Raw genomic sequence first — 15,225 nt, 5'->3', positions numbered from 1 at the left:
CTGTCAGAGTAGCCCACAGCACAGTTTAGTCTGATCACTGATGAGTTATTTATTTTTCCAACATGGACTGTGTGCTGATGGAGCAAATATTTGACAGAGGATCTAGTGTGCAGCATTGAATAGGTGGCAATAAGTCAAGATAAAGGGATACTCAGTTTAAAAATAAAATTGCCCTCCTTCGGAAACTTTGAATATACTCTTGTTACAAGTAACGTTTAAGATTCCTATAAATGAAAAAGAAGAGAGAGGAAAAAAAACATTTGCTTCAGTTTATTTTGCGCATTGCTCAGTGCTTTTTGTCAAGTAATTTTCACAGTTTCACCTGGATAGTTAAGTCATTTCCCTCTTTTGTTTGTCCATGGGAGGAGGGGGAAACATGATTATTAAAAAGGAAGAAAGGAAAATGCACAGGTATTCAGAGCTGGTACAGAACCTGAAACAATTTCAACTAATTTTGGAAATTGACTAGATTTTATGTTGAGGATTTTATGTTGAGCTGTGAGAGCCTTCAGTTGAATCTCTGTGCTTTTCTGAGTTTGCTAGAACGTTGGTGTTATTTTAAGATAGTTTTATTTTTAGTGTGTTATTAATTTTTACATCAGAAGATACAATGTATGTTCAATACAGTGTTTTAGAAGAGAGAAGTTGTGGTTCTGCTCACTTTAAAATACTTCACAAAATCCACTCCTTTACATGTGTGTTTATAAAGTAAACTGCTTTGAAGGCAGTAGCAATCAAAGGAGTTTCTGTCTCGCTCTAACCTACTGGATGCCAGGGCCAAATCTGCCCTCACATTACACTGATTTAAATTGGAAGTACTCTACTGGTGTTACTTCAGACTTAGACTAGTGTAAGTGAAATCAGATCCAGCACAGTGCATGAAATAGACACTCTGTCTGTGCTAAAGTGAGCATACTTCTGTAGTTCAGAATACAGTTGGCTGCCATTTTCAGTCTCAGAAGTGGCTGTATTTTAATAGTACTGTATATACACTATTTAGCCTCCAGTTCCACAAACACACACAATTAACTTTAAGGACATGAGTAGTCACATTGATCTGAGGCATAAGTGTTCGCAAGTTTGGGACCATAGTTTGTAAAGTTCTGTTAGATAAAGAAGGAAGTGAGCTACCTACCATCAGTTATTGGTCTGTGTACAGTACCTTCCACGGGGGTCATGGTCTATGACTATGGCTCCTAAGTGCTAATAATTAATAGTAGGTGTAAGATATATTTATTATTATATCTTAAGGTTTCTGTGCTTTCTTTATTTAAATAAGCTTTGAATGAGTCTGCTGGATAGTTAAGATTAGGACTCATAAAATGATCCCTTTCTGTGTATATGCTGCATGTTGTGGTATTGTGCTTAGGACGGAATTAGTGTTTCTTTTAGTTGTTTTACTTCTAACTGTAAAATGGTGGATATGCTTAAGTGTCTTATCTCCTGGCGCTCTGCAATTTCTCCCCCCTGACTGCAGTCTGAGAGCACCCCAAACAGCTTCTTGTGTTGTCAGTGGCAATATTTGCTGCTTATGTTCCTGAGAGCAGAATAGCCAGCAGCTCTCCCTCAGGACAATAAAATTCACTGCATATACAGGCCCAGGTAGTGTGAAATTTGTATCCGCCACCATGGGGCAGACACACGTAACACAGCAGGCAGTGGCTATTCAAAATGTATTGATGAAAGTAGCTTACATAATGGTGGAATTCCTTGAAACAGTAACTACACTAGTAAAAGGAATAAATTATTAAAGTAATGCCAGGTGTGACAAGCAATTTTTATAGATTGTTTGCCCCTCCCCTTAGGTAAATCAGCATCTGGGTTACAGACATCCAATCTCAGTGCGGTGGTGAGAGAAGTAAATTTTAGTGGCTGAATTTCTTACTGGCCCACCGTTCTCCCTCTAACCCTTTATCAAATCCTGCAGCCACACCACACTAATTATCCTGAGAATGGGAGGGGTTGCCATGGTGACCAAGCACTTTTTAAAGCACAGGAATGGTGTTCATTACTGTTCAGTGTTTTTTAGCTGTGGGGAAAAGGTCAGTGTGGCAGTTGTTTTCCATGTGAATTTTGACCTCTGTGCCAAAGAGGATGCTGAAATGTACTTGCGATGTTGGTAAAATGGTGAGTGTTACTGAACTTTATAGAACTATTTGGACTAAGCAGTTTGGTTCAGAAATTTTTTACTGCCCACAGAGATAAACATGATCAAATATTGCTATGAGAGAGAAATGAATGAAAGGAAGACGGTTGTGGTATTAACATCTTTGTTTTAAATGCTGATTGCTTTTTGTGGGGGGGGAGAAGAGGTTGAAATTAATATACTAATATTTTTGAAGTTCCTTTCTGTACATATTTTGCTTTGTTTTAAATGTCTAGTAAATAGAACATAAAACTAATAAATTAGTTTAATTGTGACTGGCAGCAACAGAAGATATTATGAAGTTGTGCAGTTCCAAAATAATTATTGTGAGGTTGTGTTTTCTGAAAATTACTTGTGATAAATAAAGCGTCATTTAAAGTTCACTGTTTGACAAGTAATGGGAAAAGCATTTTGAACCAGTGTCACTTAGCACTCCCACTGATGTCCATTGACTGCGGTAGGAGCTGGATCAGGCCCTATATAACCAACCCATTAGCCATATGTGCCATACTGTGCACTCAAGGCTTACTCAGGTAAATGGCCTGTACCAGCAAAGCAAGTGGTTTACCGTAAGCAAGTGAGTAGCCCCACTGAACTCAATGGAATTACTCACCTTGTGTAGTTAAGCACATTCATATGTACTTTTCAGGATTGGGGTTAGAGTGCTCAGTGCCTTGCAGGATTGCCACCTTACACTGACTTCAGTGGCTTTTTTATGGTTGTAATTTAGGGGAGAATTTGATTCTTCCACTGCAGCATCTGGTCAAAAAGCAAGATATGGCAAAAAAGTAGCGGTGGATCCTAAATAAGAAACACCACTGCTGTTTAATTTTTAAACTTTAATATGTAAATGACTGGGTTTGTAACTTATCTGGTGCATCTCTGTTCTAAATAAAAAAGGATGTTAAAATAGCTAAACATAAAGCTAAAGAAACAGAATGCTGTGGCTGAATATGCTAGGTAAATAAATGTTTTCTACCACGTACACACAATAAAATGACCTGTCTGCTGCTTTGAATTGGTAGCCAATACATGACTAGTATGAAATAATAGTAATGAAATCTATGACTAATCAGAAGAGGGGAGAGACTGACAAACTTTTCATCATCAATCTTAAATAGGAAATGAAGTGTTTATTGTTGTTACAAAATTAAGAAAACAGAACACACACAAACCTGTTCCTTAGCTATTTTAACTGGGCTCAAGCCCTATGTTTGTGTCACTGACATTTGACACAGAAGCAGGATTGATTATCTCCAGGGAATGCAGATTAAGGGTTTGTTTTTTTTCAAGCTTGTAGCTATTAATTTAGCAATCCCTTGGTCCTTTTCACTGTTTCATTATTGAGAGCAATGTCTAATTAACAAATACAAGTGAAATGAAAAGAGATGGCTGATTGGGTTAAACAGGAGTTGCAGTGCTGCATAAGGAGATTGCATTGTGTAATTATCCTTTTAGTTTGTTTCATCCTGAAGAGAGATTTTATATACCCTGAAATGTTCATGTGTTTAGAAACTATACCTCCAGTGTAAGGTATTTTGGGCGTAGGAAGCTCTGACTTGGCTCCATGCTTTTCTGATTTGTATGTATAGCTTTTCATTTATTTTCCCAAGATCTCACATTACAAATTTGATAGAGACCACATTAATATCCATTATTGTTAAGAAAGTTATTTTAATTTTGAAATCCATTTGTTTTAGATGCCAGACCAGTTTGACCAGGCCGTGGTGCTTAACCAGCTACATTATTCTGGGATGCTGGAGACAGTGAGGATACGAAGGGCTGGCTTTCCAGTGAGAAGGCAATTTCAAGATTTTTATAAAAGGTAAACGTGGTGGGACAATTCTATGAAACAAACATAAATCCTGGATATTGAGCTCATGCTCTTAACTAAGGGGATTTGAAACCTTACGAAATGGAAGGGGTGGGGGGAATCTCTGTCGTCAAATTAAGAGATAAGTAATTTTTTTTCTTGTGGTGGGGGCCAGGTATAAAGTCCTAATGAGAAACTTGACTGTGCCTGACGATTTAAAAGGGAAGTGTGCCGTCCTCCTTCGTTGGTATGACAGTACTAGCACTGAATGGCAGCTTGGAAAAAATAAGGTAACGTAATCTTGCTAGATGGTTGTCCTCTTTAATTAGAATCATAGAACCATAGAATATGAGGGTTGGAAGAGACCTCAGGAGGTCATCTAGTCCAACCCCCTGCTCAAAACAGGACCAGTCCCCAACTAAATCATACTAGCCAGGCTTTGTCAAGCCTGACCTTAAAAACCTCCACCACCTCCCTTGGTAACCCATTCCAGTGCTTCACCACCCTCCTAGTGAAAAAGTTTTTCCTAATATCCAACCTAAACCTCCTCCACTGCAACTTGAACTCCTTGTTCTGTCATCTGCTACCACTGAGAACACTCTAGACCCATCCTCTTTGGAACCCCCTTTCAGGTAGTTGAAAGCAGCTATCAAATCCCCCCTCATTCTTCTCTTCTGCAGACTAAACAATCCCAGTTCCCTCAGCCTCTCCTCATAAGTCATGTGCTCCAGCCCCCTAATCATTTTTGTTGCCCTTTGCTGGACTCTTTCCAATTTTTCCACATCCTTCTTCTAGTGTGGGGTCCAGAACTGGACACAGCGTTCCAGATGAGGCCTCACCAATGTCAAATAGAGGGGAATGATCACGTCCCTTGATCTGCTGGTAATGACCCTACTTATACAGCCCAAAATGCCGTTAGCCTTCTTGGCAACAAGGGCACACTGTAGACTCATATCCAGCTTCTCGTCCACTGTAACTCCTAGGTCCTTTTCTGCAGAAGAAATCCCATGGCTAATGAGTCCAAGGACAGTATTTAGGCAGCTCCCACACTTTTTGTTTGTTTGTTTTGTTTTGTTGCAATGACAGAGAAAAAAGCTTGATCTCAAACAGGCCTTTGCAGAGATTCCATCCTTCCTGTGAATGTATGCTCCTAGCCTTCTCAAATCATTTAATAGTATTGCATGCATAGATATTCCATTTTATAGGAGTCTAAGAAACAATTAAAAGTATACTGGGTAAAGTACTAGGGAATATTCTGTAAAGATAAATTCCGAATTGGTCAAGATCGTCCAGCAGGCCTCTCATCTGTTACTGCAATGTCCCTTGGTGTAACTCCCACTGATGCCTTGTGTATGGGGAATAAGGAGATAACAGACCCAGAAGTAAAGCTGGCTGAATTGTCGGGGGTCCAGTATAAATATTTGTGACGAGCTTTGTTGTTGTTCTTCGTGTGTTTTTACCATAAGGAATCCATGGCAAAGATACCTTGTAAAATCCCATTGATTTCAGTGAGACTTTCTATAGTATCATTTACATTTAACTGTTCCATCCACTCCATAACTCATCTAAAGGGCTTGAAAAGAAGTGAATGGAAGTACCACATGGTTCCTGTGTGTTGTGTTCTTACAAGGTGAAATCTCAACAAGAAAGCAGCATGTTTGTAAATCCAAACGAACCCATTAAGATAATATAGGTAGAATTGAAACTGTCTCCCATTATTAAGGGACCTAAAGATTTATAGATCACTTTGATTTACATTGACATTGGTCCCACCTTCTTGTACACCACTGTTTACAAATAATGCAATAAATTCAAAGCTAGGTTTTGCTTCACATTGCATGTTCTCTCAGCCATGCAGTGTGTTAACCGTATTACACCCATTCATGTGAATTAGAGTAATGTTGATTAAACCATGGGCATTGCTTCAAAATTTAGGGAAATATATAGGAGAGACTCCGCACTGCTCTGAAAGCTCCATATACATTAGCACCTTTGGTCAGAGCTGGTTTTACAACTTTTCCAGCGATGCGCAAGAATCACCTAAGGGGATTGGTAAATGTACTAGTGAAGCAAGTCAGTAAGGAGCTTATTTCTGAGGAGGGCAAGAGGGCATTAAATTCAAACCGTACATCTTGCGTGGACACAAGATCACCCGTATCACCTGCAAGAATCAGTACAGGGAATAAGCCAAGGGCAAAGTGGCAGCCAGTTGTCTTGATTTTTGCAGTCAGACCCTAAATGTTGTTTTAACTTTACCTGTAACTGCCCTTCATGTTATTGAGGAAAGAACAATACAGTTTATCTGTACTATTGTAAAGAGGAAAAGGAGAGCTTCATATCCGTTTTTTAAAATTACAGTATACAAAAAGAGGAATAAAACAGTTTTAACAGATAGAAAAAGACTTACTGTTTGTGGTATTTAATGATAGTATCCCTTCCATTTTGACGTAAAAGGAGTGATGATAACATCATGCGGATTATGGCAGAAGTTGCGATACTTCTTGTTCTTACAAGCCCAGATTGAGGAAAGCACTCTTTTATGGGAAAACACACAAGCCCATGCTTAATACATGATTAAATCCATCCCCTTTCAGGAAAGCAATTTAGTGCTTTCCTGAATCAGGACCATAGTGATCTAGAGAGTGCTAGAGCAAAATTGGATAGGAAAGAACAGTAGACCCACTGAAGCAGAGGCTGTTTCACACACGGGAGTAAAGACTTTCTATAAAAAGCTTATAAAAAACTAGATTTTGCAACCTTTACATTGGTGAGCCCTTAGGCAGTGGGACTTCTTATGCAAGCAAGTGCTCACCAATATTGGGTAACTGTTGTATAATCCAGCCCCTTTGAGGCTCCACTCAGGACTGGATTATACCCTCCCATACGGGGAGCGCGGCTGTCTTCATTGGTGAGAAGTTGGTTTGGTGTTTTGTTGTTGTTGTACGGAAGTAAAACAATTCCAGAAAAAGCCCTTATTCCTAAGGAAATGCTCTCTTTCCCATTGAAAAATGCATCAGTGCAGAATAATAAATTTTAGTCATATCTGACCGTCACCCTTTTTAATGGTTATTTCTGCCAAGTTAACAAACCTTGCTTCAAAAACAAGGGGCCACAATCCAACAGAGCTCTCTTGCTAAGTAACTAGCTTGTGCTTTCCTCACAACTCATTTCCTCGGTGCCTATTGACACTGGAAGAGTGGTGAGGATTCTGGCTCCAAACAGCCAGGAGAATTGCATCCTTTTTCACCTGAACTCCACACAAGATTTTCTTCCTCTCATCTCATAGCAAAACCTAACCAGTAGAATGTCACCCTGTGAGAACCGTATCGGAGGGGAGGAATGTGAAGGCAAGGTGCAAAGCAGCTGCACAACCACCACTACAGCCTGTGGACGGGAGTAGCAGCTGCTGCCCTCTTTGCCTCCTTCGGACACCTTCTTGCCCTCCTGCACTACACAGAGTTTTGGCTCAGTGAAGCTAGTTTGTGCCTCTGTGTCCACACTGGCCACACAGTCACCTCACCTCCACAATCCCTAACTCCAGGCTCCTATAAACAGCTGCCCCGAGCTTGGCTCTGGTGTGCTTCAGATGCACACTGTCCCTGCACTAAGCTTCCGCCACTTCCTCTGCCCCAGTGCAGCCTAACACCACATTCCCACCATATTCCAAGCCATATACCCATAGTAGGTACCAGACAATTGGGTCCTAAGATGCAGATGGAAGAGGAGGTCTGGAAAAGGTCTTATACCACACAGGGCACATAGCACAGGACTACGTTATAGCGTCTTAATCAGCATCATTATTATTAAGATTGGATCAAGCATAGAAGATTTGTGATTCAACCATAAAAACTTGCTCCAGGCTGAAAATGAACTTTAAACCCTCCACTTGGTAACAGACTTTCTTTTTTGAGTTCCAGATTGTTTTAAAAAAATCAGGTTACAGGAGTGCGAGAATATAAGTAAGATTTACCCATTTCAGTTGCAATTTACACACTACTGTAAACCTCAGAAGCCAAGTGCAACTTTGCAGAGTTGGTGTAGCTTTCGCATGAGTGCTGTAGCTAAGAAGGTGTTAAAAAAACAGAAAATATAGAAATACATCATTTACTACAGAAGTGGTTATTCTGCATACCTTTTGCTCATCAAATTTCCAAAGTTTTTTCCGTGAGCAGATTATCCTTTCCTCTCAGCAAGTGCATGTAAATCTTACTGAGCTATTTGTCCACAGCAGTAGACTCACTGCTTAACAGGACAAAAGTCTGCTCCTTAGTCAAGCCTCTGGACCTAAAACTGCTTTCATTTACATAGATGCTACTCCTGTTGATTTGATTTGTGCTCTGGCAAGAGGAATTTGCAGGAATGGGCCCTCTAAGGCCACGTCCAGACTAGGGTATTAAAATCGATTTTAGATACGCAACTTCAGCTACGTGAATAACGTAGCTGAAGTCGAATTTCTAAAATCGAGGTACTCACCCGTCCAAACGGCGCGGCATCGATGTCCACGGCTCTCCGTGTCGATTCCGGAACTCCGTTCGGGTTGATGGAGTTCCGGAATCGATGTAAGCGCGCTCGGGGATTGATACATCGCGTCCAGACTAGACGCGATATATCGATCCCCGAGCAATCGATTTTAACCCGCCGATGCCGCGGGTTAGTCTGGACGTGGGCTAAGAGTTTGTAGTAATTTGTTGTTACTGTGAAGCAGTTTAAACCTCAAGGCTGAATTTTCTGGCTCTGTCAGTGTAAGTCAAATTGTTCACATTGCCAAGCCAAAGTTCTTTTATGTGTGTATTAATCTTCAGAAGGATAAAGTTACTTTGAAGAAAGTCTAGTAATAATGTTGCTGACTATAGTCATTAGTGAGTAGACAATTTGGATAAAATCCTGGCCCTGTTTAAGTCAATGGGAAAATTCCCATTGACTTCAGTAGGGTCAGGATCTCATGGAATGGAGGAGGAGGAGTTGCCATTTTGGGGATTTTTTGTTTTTTATTTTTAAGAGGAAATGTCTCCCGCCCCCTCCCTTAGGAAAATACATATATTGGATTCTGAATTCCTCCTTCAATGTCAACAGTGCTATCTAGCTACCGATGTAACCTTGCATCCCAACAGCCTTTTATTATTGTCATTGTTATGTTCATGTGCATTTGTAAGACATCCGTCACTGTGGTAGCTGAATTCAATTAAGCCAGAACTTTTCTTGCATAGGTCTTTCTTCGGGAGTCCTTGGAAAACAAGTTGGAGAAGCAGAGAGAGGTAGAAGTCACCAAGGCAGCCATGATTATCCGAGCACATGTCTTAGGCTATGTGGCACGGTAGGTAACAAGGTGGGAATATTAACTAATGGGCTGCATCCACAGACTCTCCTCTGGGAGGGATTTCCAACGCTGCCTAGAGGATTTTCATTAATTTCTGTTAGGAATTGGGCACCCAGATCCCATAGGTGGTTTGGAAATCTCAACCCCATTTTGTCAACCTTTTAATAAAACAGTAGGTGGTTTGAATTGTTTTTAGTAACTAAGATGTCAGAGTGTAGAAGATACACAGAGGAGCATTCATATAATATCATGGGACCAGATACACAGTAGCTCCACTGAAGCCTATGGAATTACAGTGAGTTACACTAGCTGAGGATCTGGCTTACCCTTTTTGCCATGACAGAAAGAGGGAAGAGAAGGTAAATTAGGAATAATCAGTTTGATTCTTTGTTCAAGAACAAAAGAACAATGGCATTGGGTGACTGAATTATGATGATGTATTTGCTCACCTAGTTTCATGCATTATGTATTAGAATCGAGGTAGTACATCCCATCTGTTTACTTCTCTATTTCCTCTAAGTCAATAGAGGACAGTTCAATAGTTGTTTGCGTAATGAGGTAATTTCTTTTCATGTGCATATTAGTCCTGTCCATACAGTATGTCTCGTAAAACAACAAGAATTCTTTTTTTTTTTTTTTAAGGACAAAGCTATCTTGCTGTGTGTGATTTTTCTTTTCATAGTGCAGGATATATATAAAAAACCCTGGTAGTTTTTAACAGCATCTCCCTGTCAGGAGGTATTAAAAATGTAAGCCTGGATGGTGTGTATTTACTTAGTCAAGATACAGCTAGCTCTCTCACAGAAAGGCCTTGTCAACTTTCTTGGGAGAGATAACAAACTATAATGGGAGAGCTGTCATAGGACCAGAGTTAGTACCTCTGTCCTTTTTACTACCATGGACTCTTTAAAGCAGGGCAGTTACATAGAAACCTCAGTTAGTTGGTAGTCAAACCCTCTTTACAGAGACGCTCTTTCTGACTTCTTCCAGAAAGCATTATAAAAAGGTGCTGTACTACGTGGTTGTGATACAGAAGAACTACAGGGCATTCCTTCAAAGAAGAAAGTTCCTTCACCTGAGGAAAGCAGCCATAACCTTTCAGAAGCAGCTGCGAGGCCAGATTGCTCGACGTGTTTACAGACAGCTACTAGAGGAGAAACGGCGACAAGAGGAGGAGAGGAGAAGGAAAGAAGAGGAGGAAAGGTGTGCAGTGTGTGCTGTTGTCTGCCTTTCAGATCCAGTCAAACATTAAGTTTCAAGCTGTATCACCTTTGCCTTAAGCAATCACAGCTGATTTTGTAAATCTTTACTAATGATGACAAGAGATATGTGCAGCCTTTGTGGGAGTTTCTCAGGCACACAAGAGGAGAACATACCCTTTGTGGTTTCTTTTTGAGTTGCTACTTGTATTTGACAAAACGCCTCTGAAAATTCTACTACTGCCCTAATGAAATCCCCTCTCCGCTTTCTTATTCTTGCTAACTTTTTTTTTTCTTATCCTTGCAGGGAAAGGCAAAGGCAAGAAGCAGAACGACTTGCCCAGCAGGTAAATTACACTGTTAATACTTTCTGCTACCCTGTTTATTTCTGTCTCTTGCCCCAACCAATATAAAAAAAAAAGAAAGAAAAAGCACCCAGGGCTTTGAAACTAAACTTATTACAGAAGTTGGCAGGTGAAGCCAAAAGAAACTTGATATAGTTGTTTGCATGGGGATGTCTTTCACATCACACTTCATTTAGTTCCTGGCAAGGATTGAGCCTGTTGCATGCATTTGAGCTTTCCAGTGTCTATGGGTAAATGTACCAACACTTTCACTTCATCCTCTTATATGGAGAGGAGAAGGGTTCTTTTAAATGAACAGCATGGAAGGATTATGGAGCTTGAACAACAGAAAGTAAGGAATCTTGCATTTCTTTTTGGAATGCAGGCTGAAGAGGAGAGGAAGCAGCAGGAACTGGCAGCCATTCAGAAAGCCCAGAAGGAAGCAGAGCTGAAGCAGGAGCTGGAGAAACAGAAAGAAAACAAACAGGTGGAAGAGATCCTGCGCCTGGAGAAAGAGATTGAAGACTTGCAACGCATGAAGGAGCAGCAGGAGCTGTCCTTGACAGAGGCTTCCTTGCAGAGGCTACAGCAGCTCCGAGACGAGGAACTCAAACGGCTCGAGGATGAGGCATGCCGAGCAGCTCAAGAATTCCTGGAGTCTCTGAACTTCGATGAGATTGATGAATGTGTTCGAAACATCGAGAGGTCACTTTCTGTGGGCAGTGGTTATTCTGCCAAGCTCAGTGAACTGACTGGGAATGCATGCAGTGAAAAGCCCAATTTTAACTTCAGCCAGCCATACCCTGAGGAGGAGGTGGACGAAGGCTTTGAAGCTGATGATGATGCGTTTAAGGATTCACCCAATCCAAGTGAGCATGGCCATTCAGATCAGAGGACGAGTGGCATTAGAACAAGTGATGACTCTTCAGAAGAGGATCCTTATATGAATGACACAGTAGTGCCCACAAGTCCTGCTGCTAGCAACACCATGCTTATTGCTTCCGGCCACGACTCTCTTAGTCTCCACAACTCTTCGAGTGGTGAATCCACATACTGCATGCCAGAAAATGTGTCCTGCAGACCCCAGAATTCTGAGGAACTGATTTCTCCTGATGGGGACTATGATTATGATCAAGATGACTATGAAGATGGTGCCATCACTTCTGGCAGCAGCGTGACTTTTTCTAATTCTCACAGTAGCCAGTGGTCTCCTGATTACCGCTGCTCAGTGGGGACGTACAACAGTTCTGGAGCATACAGGTTCAGCTCTGAAGGAGCCCAGTCATCTGTGAGTACCTTTATTTCTTCTTATCCACTAACATTATACATTCAGAAGAAATGATAGTTAAATTTTTCCTTGAATGGTAGAGGTACCAAATCCAGTAGCTGTGTCTGTTCCTATAAATATGTGTGTGCGTTATATATAGCTTGACCTTGATTACACTGAACTTGGACATAGTTATCAACTGGCAACTAGATACCATTGGGATGAGTGTATTAGAAATCCACAGACCAATTAGATGTGTGAACTGCATTCCTAGTTAGAAGAATCTCTGGTTACAGGGTTATAGCCTATCAATTTTGATGCAGAACTTCCCATTAATTTCAATCGGGAGTTTCATGCCTGGATTAGGACAGAGTCTAAATGCAGTTCTTATATGGGGAAGAGGAGTGAATTCATTGTAAGAAGATTCAACTATATATACAAGATAGAATAGTATTGAATCAACTGTTTGCAAAAAGCCTTGAGAAACTAGATACATAAAACCTTTCTTTGTCAAAAGTAACTATCCTATGATAGCAAATGTTCATATTACTGAATGTGAATTCTTGGGGCACTTCTTTCCCCTTTGTTGAAGGCTCTTCTTCAGGGCTGTTGCTCACACCCTCTGTAGGCTTTCAGTCCTTTTATTCTTTCAATCATAAATCTCTTGAAAGAACTTGGTTTCATCTACCAAATATACACCCAAAAGATTTATGTCTAGGAGAAAAAAGGGACTAGAGTGTTTGAGCAACCATGAAACATACAAATACTGACTGGCTCTGAGGACAGAAGCAGCACTACAGTATCTCAGACTGTTATATTTCAGGCAATACAATACAAAACGAGTTATTTTTACTCTTGTTTTGACTGCTGTTGCCCTAGGAATAAGTTGATATTTATTTGACTAATTCTGGGGAGTTTGTTTTTTCATCAGCTTATCTTCTGAGGAAGGCTCTTCCTCTGCTGGACAAGAGCAGTCTTCAGGAGACATGGAACAGTTTTGGAGGCAGAGGATTAGGACGTGGAGATCTCTCCAGATAGGAATGTGTTACAGGGAAGAAGTAAACTCTGGTGCCTTTTCCCTCCCTGACATCAGGGAATTAGCTCATGTGGTGCTATTTGGGAACCTTTCCATACCAGCTTTACCTAGGATACCTAGTGACCAATTTCCCACCTCAGAGAACGAGTGAACATTTACATGTTTCATCCTGCTACATTTCAACAGTATAGACTGAAGACTCTTTCTATACCCCACCCCCCGCATGGTTATCTGTATATGAAACCCGATCAGGAACTTGGCAAACCTCTGAATATTTAAGGGCTGGGGGGACAGGAAGGGAACTTGCCCGATACCTAAGGATACTTTGTAGATTTTCCTTTTTGAAAACCTTCTAAGTTGAGTGTTACATACAGGCCTTGAGGGGTGGGAGGAGGTAGTGTACACCAGTCGCACCCTTCAAAAGGATAACTCCTCTAACAGCTGTAAAGCTGTTATATATGTTTGTTATATATAGATAGTAGGGCTAATTATAAACCAAGTGCACAGTGTGAGCTGCTGAGCTTGCTTTGACTTCAGTGGGAATTGTGAAAGCTCAGTTCTCCTCAGGATTAGACCATAAGGATTAAATTCAGATGTACATGTATGTGATCGGGCACTAGGGAATAATATCTGAGGAGGCAGTGACTTTCCCAATGTTCCAGTCGAGGTAGGGGGCTTCTTTCTCAGATGGGATGCCTGAATGGGCCACACTGTTCAACATAGTGGGAGGCATTTCAAACAAGCCTAAGTGACTTAGTTATGCCACTAGAAGTTAAGCAACAAACTCACTTAGCTGTTTTTGAAAATCCCACCCTGTAGTCCTGACTGACAGCTCCAAAATGAAATTGTCAGCCCAGTAGAAGATAATAAATAGACTGAAAGTCTGCCCACAATGGGAATTGGGAGAAGAAAGAGCCTTGTTCCCAGCAACACTGCCTACTCTGGTCCCCATTTTTTGTCCCCACAACACCTTTCCTTCCCCACTGGAGCAACCTGGGGATTACTATCAATGAGGGTAATAACTACAATGGGGAACATTATGTTCCCAGCTGGAAGGATATGGAGATGGTAAAGATTCTCCAAGAGCTGTTTGACAAGTGGGTAGGGTTAAGTTTTTCATGTCTAACAGATTTCAGAGTAGTAGCCGTGTTAGTCTGTATCAGCAAAAATAACGGGGAGTCCTTGTGGCACCTTAGAGACTAACACATTTATTTGGGCATAAACTTTCGTGGGCTAAAACCCACTTCACATCATCTGATGAAGTGGTTTGTAGCCCACGAAAACTTATGCCCAAATAAATTTGTTAGTCTCTAAGGTGCCACAAGGACCCCTCATTGTTTTTTCATGTGTGTTTCTCTACTCTCCCCATCGATCCCCCTTATTCTGTTGTGCAATACATACCTGACCATGGAGCATGTGCCGTAGAACACGTCACAAAATGGTATCAGACTTAAAAAAATCTGCTGCATTAAAATCTAAACTTTGCTTTTTCTTAAAATGTTTTTATTCTGCAGCCATTAGCTATTATGGTGTAAGCGCCATCCTATATGAGAGGCAGTTAACGTTTGTTTGGCACACTGTGCTTCCAGCCTCCTGGCTGCTCATTTCCCCTTTCTTCCCTTTCTTCCACAGTTTGAAGACAGCGAAGAAGACTTTGACTCCAGGTTTGATACAGATGATGAACTTTCCTATCGGAGGGATTCGGTCTACAGTTGTGTCAGCCTGCCTTACTTCCACAGCTTTTTATACATGAAAGGTACAGAGCCAACCAGAGACGGTTAAAGAACCAAAATGTTCAGAAATCTCTCTAGTATTTTCCCCTTTTAAGGATTACAGCTCCACTTCAGTACTGCTTGCTGTTCTATGATTTCTGTAAGGGGTGAGAGAATGACCTGGAGAGAGCCATTCTCAACTTAAGCTCCGATTGCAATGTCTTGTATCAGGCAGATTTCAGATAGTTCCTCTTCTGCAAAGGGATATGGACTGAGCAGCACAACTTCATTACCTTTTATAGTCCGCATTCATTTGACATAACATCTTCACTGACTAGTGAACAACTGAACATCGGATATGTCTTATAGAGTGGCGAGACAGCCTAGAAAG

At 41.0% G+C, this 15,225-nt stretch overlaps 1 protein-coding gene across 1 annotated transcript in view; it reads left to right on the top strand.

Annotated features, from left to right (window-relative positions):
* The window catches only part of MYO10 (myosin X), a 254,009-nt gene that overhangs the window by 201,434 nt on the left and 37,350 nt on the right, over positions 1-15,225 (top strand). Inside the window, exons 20-26 of the mRNA XM_050937621.1 lie at positions 3,847-3,971; positions 4,135-4,249; positions 9,167-9,273; positions 10,267-10,479; positions 10,783-10,822; positions 11,205-12,107; positions 14,755-14,878. Coding sequence (XP_050793578.1) covers positions 3,847-3,971; positions 4,135-4,249; positions 9,167-9,273; positions 10,267-10,479; positions 10,783-10,822; positions 11,205-12,107; positions 14,755-14,878 — 1,627 coding nt within the window. The remainder of the gene's footprint in view (positions 1-3,846; positions 3,972-4,134; positions 4,250-9,166; positions 9,274-10,266; positions 10,480-10,782; positions 10,823-11,204; positions 12,108-14,754; positions 14,879-15,225) is intronic.

The sequence above is a fragment of the Gopherus flavomarginatus genome, chromosome 2 (assembly GCF_025201925.1).
Source record: "Gopherus flavomarginatus isolate rGopFla2 chromosome 2, rGopFla2.mat.asm, whole genome shotgun sequence".
Taxonomy (NCBI): Eukaryota; Metazoa; Chordata; order Testudines; family Testudinidae; genus Gopherus; species Gopherus flavomarginatus.
This window is presented reverse-complemented; position numbering and strand designations above follow the sequence as displayed.